Here is a 10,604-nt window from a genome sequence, read left to right as displayed (position 1 = left end):
TTCTGCATGTCCACTTATTTAACACAAGAATGACAGATTCAGTAAAATCTGCCAAAGATTAACGATGTAAAAACTGAATGTAGCCGACAAGTTTAGTTTTCACTGTAACACATTAACACCAATACTCTGAATAAAGAGCTTGAGGAGACGTAACGCTACTTTAAACAGCTGCTCTTCAAATGCAGATGTGACGTTAAATACTCACGTTTCAGTTGATCACAGTAAATCTGTTTCTGCAGAATAATAATCTGTGTGTGTGGTAAAAAGATGTGTGTGTGTGTGTGTGTGTGTGTGTGTGTGTGTGTGTGTGTGTGTGTGTGTGTGTGTGTGTGTGTGTGTGTGTGTGTGTGTGTCGGTGATCCGACACCATCAATTATTAACTAACTACATGATCGTAAGTCTGTTATCTACATCATAACCATCCCAATAAAAAATGAACTGTGAACGTGAACCAGTTCATCTTCATGTGTATGAACTGGACTTTGAACTGGTTCAACAGGGAGGAGGAGCCTGAGAACAGGGACGTGTCAGACTCCATTTTCACTGGGATGAGCAGAAGGAAGAAAAGTGAGCAGGTGAGTGTGAACACAACTTTCTGAAAGTTTTACTGTCACACTCTCACACCTGCTGTTAACATCCGTCTGCTGATCACACCACTCTAAGTTTGTCAGTTCACACCTGGTGACAGATGTAGTTTCATGTGATCGGATCCCCAGAGACAGATGTGAACAGCAGCTGTGGAACAAAGAGCCTTCAAAGGACTAATTAACAGAGTTAACTCACAGTTTCATGTTTTATCTTCATCACGTCTGTTCATCAAGTGTTTAATAACAGAACGTGTTTTCAGAATCGTACGTTACAGCAGTGGTCACCAACCAGTGGAGAGTCTTCACTGTGGATCCCAGTAAAGCTCTGGACTCACTGGCTGAGGAGTGAGAGACATCGACCTGCAGACACAGGTACACATATATATATATAAACATAAATCTAAAACATCTGTACTATATAACAACACTATATATGTAGGTTTCTAACTTTATACTGATTTTGTGTGAGTTTTAAAGTGAATATAAAGTTGAAGAGCTTGTGTTTGACCTTCATTTGGGCACAAAGCCATAGAACTGGGTGGAGATACAGAGTGCTGCTTCAAGCTGCTGACTGATGTGCTCTCAGTGTTACTGTCTATAAAGATCTGTAATTCATTTCCAGCCTTTATGACATTAACACTAGATGTTGAGTTTCCTTCTCCTAGTGGCAGGGTGTTGAAGGACACGTGAACTTCATGAGCTTGTATTAATTCACTTTAATGTAGTTGATTTATCAAAATTACTTTGTTATCGTTTGTTTATGGCTTTACATGTTTATTGGTGGATTTACAAATGACATAAACTAGTATTACATGAAAGGGCACTTTAGTATTGTACTTGTACAATAGTACATCTCCTACATACTCTGAGTACACACACACACACACACACACACACACACACACACACACACACACACACACACACACACACACACAGAGTCACGTGGTTTCCAGTAACTGCAGAGAGGAGGAGCAGCCAGTGAAAGTGAAAGTGTTCAGTCTTTGTTTTAACTGTAACGAGCAGACGGAGGAGACGTGAAGTCTGAGGCTGGTGAGTGTTCAGCAACATTAATATTATTCATTCATATTATTTTACTGTCACTGACTCTGAGTCAGTTTTCTACACGTGGACTTTAGAGAGAAGAAGATTCAGGATGAACTTCTGTCAGTCAATCAACAGTTTGACTCAACGCTGTGATCGGCAGAGTCCAACACATTAAACCTACAACTGTCTCAGGTTACCGTGACAACAGGGAAACAGTGTAGGAGGGTTGACTCTGTTAGATTTGAAGAAACACTGAGTTTATGTACCTGGCTTCATTGTGTGTGTTTGAGCTCACAGTGTTTTTCCTCTCAGACTGAAGATGAGTGGTTATGAGGAGGAAGAGGAGGACAGAGCAGAGTCTCCAGTGTTCAGCTGTGTGTCTCTGAAGAGTGACCGGTCCATGAATTATCCTCTAAACTTCAGTAATGAACCTGGACCCTCACACACAAAGTAAGAGACCTGCTACAAACATGTGAACCTCCAAACTGAATCCTCAGAGAATGAACCAGTGAATGATGTGTTCTGAATAAAAACATGTTTGTGTTTGCAGAGGTCAGGACCACAGACTGAGAGCAGAGTCTCCAGGGTCCAGCTGTGTGTCTCTGAAGAGTGACCGGTCCATGGATCGTCCTCCATACTTCAGTAATGAACCTGGACCCTCACACACAGAGTAAGAGACTGTTTCTACTGTGACCTGCTCTGAAGAGGATTTAGTTTCCTCTAGTGTGGCCCCTGCATTAGGACACAGCTTCATTGAAGTTGGTGACTAATCTCTCAGAATCACTCAAAGAGCTCAGACCTCCACCAAGAACCAACACGCTCCTTATGAAACCACTTTGGAATTCACTAGAGACTCATTTTGATTTGGATCTGCACCAAATTCCACACACTGGTAAACATCAGTCCTCTGAAACCCCCCCCCCCCCCCCCCCCCTTATCTGGTTCATAGGACACATCCTTCCACTAAGTTTACTGGTAATCTGTTCAGTGTTTTTTATAATCCCACTAACGAACAAACCAACCAACACACAAACATACTGGGTGAAAACAAAACCTCCTTGACAGAAGTAATGACAACCTGTGACTGGGACATGTGAGTTATCAGGAAATGTCTTCACAGAGAGAGGAAGAGGAGTCATGTTTCTGAGGAGGAGCAGTCGTCCTGCTGTGCTTCGTGTCAGGACGTCCTGAAGGATCCAGTCTCCACCAGCTGTGGACACTGGTTCTGCAGACAGTGCATCACCTCATACTGGGACCAGTCTGGTTCTTCAGGAGACTCCTCCTGTCCCCAGTGTGGACAAAGATCCAGAACAGGAGCTGGAGCTCAGACAGCCGGTCAGAGCAGCACTGTACATGTGTCTGCTGATGTCTTCACTTCTGACATCAGCACATGTGGTTTTATTTTGTTCCTTCATACAGCATCAACATTTAACATCGTTATAAAAGCACAAAGTTAAAAAGCTTTTATTTTCTGTAGTTTTTCTGTATCTGATGAAAACAATCAGCAGATTCTCAGATTCTCTGTCTCTGACATTGTTTCTTGTCTTTCAGCAGATCGTGGTCTGCAGGAGGTTTTAGATGAACATAAGCTCAGTCTGAGGAGGAGATGTGAACATGTGACTGAAGGAACTGATGAAACAGGAAGTAGAACCCTCCTCAACAGGATCTACACTGAGCTCTACATCACAGAGGGACAGAGTGAAGAGGTTAATACTCAACATGAGGTGAGGCAGCTTGAGACGGCTTCCAAGATGAAGAGCCTCCACGACACTCCCATCAAGTGCCACGACATCTTTAAAGCCTCAACTGACCAGCAGAGCAGCATCAGAGTCGTCCTGACCAACGGCGTCGCTGGCGTTGGAAAAACCTTCTCGGTGCAGAAGTTCACTCTGGACTGGGCAGAGGGTTTAGAAAACCAAGATGTGGGTCTGCTGACTGTGCTTTCGTTCAGGGAGCTGAACCTGGTGAAGGACCAGCAGCACAGTCTTCTCACGCTGCTCCGTGTTTTCCATCCAGCGTTACAGAAGCTCACGGCAGAGACGCTCGCTGTCTGTAAACCTTTGTTCATCTTTGACGGCCTGGATGAAAGCAGACCTTCTCTGGACTTCAACCACAGGGAGCTTGTGTCTGATGTCACACAGAGGTCATCAGTCAACGTGCTGCTGACAAACCTCATCCGGGGGAATCTGCTTCCCTCGGCTCTCGTCTGGATAACCTCCAGACCTGCGGCGGCCAATCAGATCCCTCCTGCATGTGTCGACAGGGTCACAGAAGTACGAGGCTTCACTGACGCCCAGAAGGAGGAGTACTTCAGGAGGAGATTCAGTGATGAAGAGCTGTGCAGCAGAATCATCTCACACATCAAGACGTCCAGGAGCCTCCACATCATGTGTCAAATCCCAGTCTTCTGCTGGATCAGTGCTACAGTTCTGGAGCACATGTTGACCACAGACCAGAGAGGAGAGCTGCCCAAGACCCTGACTGACCTGTACTCACACTTTCTGCTGGTTCAGACAAAGAGGAAGAACAACAAGTACGGTGAGGGACATGAGACGACTCCACAGCAGCTGACGGAGGCTGACAGGGACGTTCTTCTGAAGCTGGGGAGGCTGGCGCTTAAACATCTGGAGGAAGGAAACATCATGTTCTACCAAGAAGACCTGGAGCGGTGTGGTCTTAATGTCACAGAGGCCTCAGTGTACTCAGGAGTTTGTACTGAGATCTTCAGAAGAGAGTGTGTGATCTTCCAGAAATCAGTCTACTGCTTTGTTCATCTGAGCGTTCAGGAGTTTCTGGCTGCAGTCTACATGTTCCACTGTTACACCAAGAGGAACACAGAAGATCTCAACAACTTCTTGGGAACATATGGGAACACAGACAGTACCTCCTCCCTGGATGACCTCCTGAAGAGAACCATGAAGAAATCCCTCACCAGTACAAATGGTCATCTGGACCTGTTTGTTCGCTTCCTTCACGGCCTCAGTCTGGAGTCCATCCAGAGAGTCTTAGGAGGCCTGCTGGGTTGGACAGGGAACAATCCAGAGATCATCCAGAGAGTCATCAACAACCTGAAGAAGATGAATAGTGATAACATTTCTCCTGACAGAAGCATCAACATCTTCCACTGTCTGACTGAGATGAACGACCACTCAGTTCATCAGCAGATGCAACAGTTCCTGACGTCAGAGAACAGATCAAAGGAGAAACTCTCTGGGATCCACTGCTCAGCTCTGGCCTACATGCTGCAGATGTCAGAGGAGGTTCTGGATGAGTTGGACCTGAATAAGTACAACACATCATACCAGGGTCGACAGAGACTGATCCCAGCTGTGAGGAACTGCAGGAAGGCTCTGTGAGTCCAGACATGATCAATAACATGTTCAATCAGTGGAGATGAGTCGTTCTTCAAATACACTCAGTGTTAAATGGTTCTCATTGTTTTGGGCAGCATGGTGTTGCAGTGGTCAACACTGTTAGTGCAGCCTTTCTGTGAGGAGGAGGTTCTCCTGGTGTCTGCAGGGTTTTTCTCTGGGTTCTCCAGCTTCCTCCACACACCCATTTATGTATTTGGTATTAATACATATACACATTCTCATTGTTCTCATGTACATATGAGAACAACTAGATCAGATGTGGAGAGTGAAATCCAATGTGATCACTGTTCAGGAGTTTGAGGGTTCAATATATATATATATACCTGTATATATATATATGTGTATATATATATATATACACATATATATATATATGTGTATATATATATATATATATACACACATGTGTAAAGGTTTTTCAGAGCAAACAGCTAGCATAGTGGGAGGAGACGATCACGAAATAAGTGTTTAGGTAGTGTTTAGTAATTTGTTTTATACTAAAGAAAATACCTGAATATATGTTAAATAATGTTCTTTTAGCCTGATACTCAAAACAAACCTCATTTTACTAAAGTAATGTAACAGTAGGCACAGGTCTGAGAAAGGAGGATTGAAATGTGACGAGATTTCATATTTACTGATACTAAATGTGGTAAGTACTGTTTATTAGTGACTACCCTAACAAACACTACAGATCCATTTGTTAGGTTGACTGTTATATGTTTAGGATGAGAATTATTTAAAAATATATATATATATATTTTTAAATAATTATATTAATTTCATTCCTGCTTAATGAAATTGTTATATGTTTATATGCATTAGAAACGGTGATTAATCAGATAAATCACAGCTTCTCTGTGTTTAGGATGAGAATCACTGACTGTTCCTTTAAACTGAAGAAGCAGAACTGGAAATATCGTTTATTCTTCTTTCTGGTCAAACTAGAATTCCCACCCTGCGTTTGTACGCCACCACCAACCAGTGCAGTGTCCGTCCCTCCAGGTTCCTGACATGTTGCATTCACAATAATATGAGGTCACTGTAACCTTTGACCTTTGACCACTGAAATCTAATCAGTTTATCTTTGAGTCCAACTGGTCAAAATGTGAAGAAATTCCCTAAAGACAGACTTGAGACATCATGTTCAAGAGGCCAGAAAACATGTTGTGTGACCTTGACCTTTGACCTTTGACCACCTGAATCTAATGAGTTCCTCTGTCAGTCTGAATGAACGCTTGTACCAAATCTGAAAGGATTCTCTTGAGGAGTTTTTAACATGTTCATGAGACAAAAAGGGGATTTACCAGGGTGAGGGTCACATGATCACGTTTTGTATGAATGTTGTGTTTTCTGATTTTATTCTAACAGATATTTTCTTTAATTACAGACTCGGTGGTTGTGGACTCTCAGAGACTCACTGTGAAGTCGTGGCCTCAGCTCTGAAGTCAGACCCCTCACATCTGAGAGAACTGGATCTGAACTTCATTGAGCTGCAGGATTCAGGAGTGAAGCTGCTGTGTTCTGGACTGGAGAGTCCAAACTGTCGACTGGAGACTCTGAGGTCCTTAAATCCTTCTTCACTTTTCCAACTTTCTTTCTTATTGGGTCATTATTTATTTAAATTGTCTCAGTTCTGCTCTGCTCACTGTCCCTCAGTCATCTGTCACTCACCCAGCCTGTCAGTCACGGCCACCTCATCAACTCCATTCACCTGCACTCACCTGCTCCTGATCACTAAGAAAGTGTCAGTAAATAACATGTGGACTGAGGCCGAGCACTCGTCCTCCTCAGGTTTTTCAAAATAAGACACATTCTTATTGAAACACGTTGGACAGTTGATAAGTATAGAAACAAACAGGAAGTGACTGTCAGGAGCCATCCCTACTTTAAACAGTGTTTAATTACACAAACCTGCTCAGTGACCAACACACAGAGAAGAAGGTGATGAATGAAACAATGGTCCAACATGTCTGATCTGATATTTATCTTCAGGTCACAGACTGGACTGAGGTCAGCAGCATGTTGAGAGTCTGTGTTGACATGATGACGATCCACAACAACAGGAGGACACATTCAAATATTCATATTTCTTTATTCAGGTTGGAGGGCTGCAGTCTATCAGAGATCAGCTGTTCTTCTCTGGCTTCAGCTCTGAGGTCAAACCCCTCTCATCTGAGAGAACTGGATCTGACTGACAACAAGCTGCAGGACTCAGGAGTGAAGGAGCTGTGTGGTTTTCTACAGAGTCCAACCTGTCGACTGGAGACTCTGTGGTCAGTTCACTGTCTGACTTTTGTAGATCTCATATCTATAAAACAGCATTTATACCCAATTGATCTGATTTAATTCTAATTTAACATAATTCCTCTTCATATATAACTTGAATCCATTCATTAATTAATCTGTGACATTTTAAATATTCAGCTACTTGTTAAAACACATCTGAGTTTAGTTCTGGATTTCCTAAACTGATCTGCAGGACAGAGACCGGGTCCAAATAATCTATTTGTACTGAATCAGGACTCGTTTTTAGTCCAACATGTCTGATTTCATATTTATCTTCCATGTTATGAGTCTGTGCTCACATGAATATTTGTGTGTTATTTTCACACATGAACTCAGTTTAATTTACAGTTAAGTTTTATTATTTATTCAGGTTGGAGAGCTGCAGTCTGTCAGAGATCAGCTGTTCTTCTCTGGCTTCAGCTCTAAGGTCAAACCCCTCTCATCTGAGAGAACTGGATCTGAGACTAAACAACCTGAAGGACTCAGGAGTGAAGGAGCTGCTTGATCTAGAGCAGAGTCCAACCTGTCGACTGGAGACTCTGAGGTCAGTAGATGGTTGGAGTCAGTCCACGCTGCTTTCATCAGTATTTTACTAAACACAGTCAGTATCACAGATCCAGGGTCTGTGCTACCAAGCAGGATTTGTGGTTATCAGGTTAACTTCAGGTTTAGTTTTTTCAGTCCTACGAAGCTCGTCCACTTCTTACGAGGTAAAATCACCATGGTAACTTCTGATGAACGGCTAACCTGCTCCAGGTTAAGTTGGAGATCAACCCGTATCAAAGCTCCGCCCACTGACCACAGTGACTCTACACTGTTGTGTGGTGCACACTCTCCTTAAAGGGACGGATAAGGGAAGTTTAAATCCACGTCTGGTTGGTTCAGTTGATCTCTAACTCACCCAGAACATCTCAATCTCTCCAGACTCATCCTGTCCCCAAAACAACAGATGCACTCAGTCAGCTTCCTGAAGATAGGTCCATGTGTTTTCTATTGAGGAGTGATGTCAGAAGGTGTCCACCACAGTGTGTGTCCTCAAGACAGTGAGACAGTGTGTGTCCTCAGAGTTAGTGAGACAGTGTGTGTCCTCAGAGTTAGTGAGACAGTGTGTGTCCTCAAAGACAGTGAGACAGTGTGTGTCCTCAGAGTCAGTGTGTGTCCTCAGAGACAGTGTGTGTCCTCAGAGTCTGTGAGACAGTGTGTGTCCTCAGAGACAGTGAGACAGTGTGTGTCCTCAGAGTCAGTGTGTGTCGTCAGAGTCAGTGAGACAGTGTGTGTCCTCAGAGACAGTGAGACAGTGTGTGTCCTCAGAGTCAGTGTGTGTCCTCAGAGTCAGTGAGACAGTGTGTGTCCTCAGAGTCAGTGTGTGTCCTCAGAGACAGTGAGACAGTGTGTGTCCTCAGAGTCAGTGAGTCAGTGTGTGTCCTCAGAGTCAGTGTGTGTCCTCAGAGACAGTGAGTCAGTGTGTGTCCTCAGAGTCAGTGTGTGTCCTCAGAGACAGTGAGACACTGTGTGTCACATCCTGGGATTCAAACGTTTCTCATCAAGAATCTTCTTCTCTTCCACTCGTCTTGTTAGTAAACAACAGATTCAGATCTCGTGGCCTCGAGTTATTTATCTCGTTCACTACGTTATTATATCGTGGTCACGTAATATATTGTTACCAAATGCCACCAGGGGGGCGCTGTAACTTACACATTGACACAATCCCAGATGTTTTACCAGCTGTTCTTCCTGCATTTAGCAGCTGTGACTGAGTTTCTTTTATTCTGGATCATGTGTTTGTTCTCCTCTGGTTTTTATTATAGAACAGTTTGATCCTCGTTGTGAAATATGAGGCTCTGCTGTCAGTCAAACTGTCCATGTCTGTGATTGGTCATACGCAGTTAACCCCGCCCCTTTTATGTGCACGTGCTCACACAGTGAAACATGTCTTCACCTGTAACAGCAGTAAATCCACCTCTCAGGTGTCCACTCTGCACTTTGACATGCAGAGGAAACACACTTAGCTCTTAGCGTGTTCATTCCAACACGTGAACATGAAGCAGAGAGGAAGCTGCTCCACCTCTGAACAGGACTGAAGTCCCTGCTGCTCTTTCTACTGGATGTGCTGCATCACTGACTCACAGCTGATGAAGTGAGTCTCTGGAAACACTGATGTCTTCTTCTCTCAACAGTTGGAGGCGGTGATCTTAGTGAAGGTGAGTGTGAAGAGGACAGTGTGTGTGGACGGAGGCTGAGCTGTGTCCTGAGGATCCAGAGGCTGAAGCAGCAGCAGCTTGTGTGTAGAGCGGCTCTGACTGGGCCTTGTTGCTGGGAGGCAGAGTGGAGACAGAGCTCCAGAGGAATCAGAGGAGGTGAGCTGCTCTGAGATCAGCTGTCACACAGAGTCCAGTCCACCATCCTCCCTGTGTGTTCCTGTGGATGTGACACAGCATCATCACTGGATCTGCTGCTGCTCTGTCCTTTGACGCACAAAAGTCAAAGTCGTAAATATTTCAAAGTTATGTGCAGAAAAATGTGTTAATGCAAATTTTATTTTCAAATGTGACATTATATTTACTGGTCGGGACATGAAGCTGTGAGCAGTCGCTGTTATTAATAAATAACTGCTGAGTTCAGACAAGCTTCTCATATTTTAAAACAGTTTCTCACTTTCCATGTTTCACTGTTTAACGGTAGAAGGTCGAAAATCTCAGCTTGAAAATGAGGCCCGACACTTATTGTCTAGTGTCACTGTGTCGTGTCACCACTGTTTACAACCATGTCTGTTTTTATTTTTTTACATTTATTAAAACAAGTTCCTTGACAGTGAGTCTCACAGTTTAACTTACACACAAATAGACTTGGTCTTAAAATACAAAAGAAAAGTTACCAATGCAATGGCATGAGACATGTAATGAGTTGAGGGGTTACATTCATATTCCAAAGTGTCCAAAGAAATACAAATAGATACAATATGTTCACTTTGCTAAATACCTTATGACAGACGACCATTCCTCTGAATAAATGTCCATCCTGAATTGTAGTTTTGCTGTTCGCTGAGTCTTTGGGTCCATTGGTCCCAGGCAGGTGGCGGGGGTTCGAGCCAGTTCGTTGTGATCATGTTGTGGGCTGTTAACACCAGGGCTCTGCACATACACATTTAGTTGTTTCCCAACCCACTTGAAGGTATGTTCCCTAAAACCAGCCCCTGTGGTTCAAGTCATATTTTCAACATTTTAAAATCTCTCCAATTTCACTCATTACCTTCTTCCAGAATACTTGTAGTTTTGGGCAATCCCAAAAGATGTGTGAGAAGTCTCCT

The 10,604-nt window shown here is 43.5% G+C and overlaps 1 protein-coding gene across 1 annotated transcript; it reads left to right on the top strand.

The window, feature by feature from the left end:
* Window positions 1-3,280: 3,280 nt before the first annotated feature.
* On the top strand, window positions 3,281-9,487 carry LOC117759309 (NLR family CARD domain-containing protein 3-like; the record flags this gene model as incomplete). Its single annotated transcript, XM_034581376.1, has 5 exons — window positions 3,281-4,986; window positions 6,399-6,572; window positions 7,111-7,284; window positions 7,668-7,796; window positions 9,475-9,487. Coding segments are annotated over 5 exons (2,196 nt in total), but the record flags the coding sequence as incomplete, so codon positions are not given.
* Window positions 9,488-10,604: the final 1,117 nt, after the last annotated feature.

The sequence above is a fragment of the Hippoglossus hippoglossus genome, chromosome 3 (assembly GCF_009819705.1).
Source record: "Hippoglossus hippoglossus isolate fHipHip1 chromosome 3, fHipHip1.pri, whole genome shotgun sequence".
NCBI classification, from domain to species: domain Eukaryota; kingdom Metazoa; phylum Chordata; class Actinopteri; order Pleuronectiformes; family Pleuronectidae; genus Hippoglossus; species Hippoglossus hippoglossus.
Note: the sequence above shows the minus strand (reverse complement) of the source record. Positions and strands in the feature narration are given on the sequence as shown.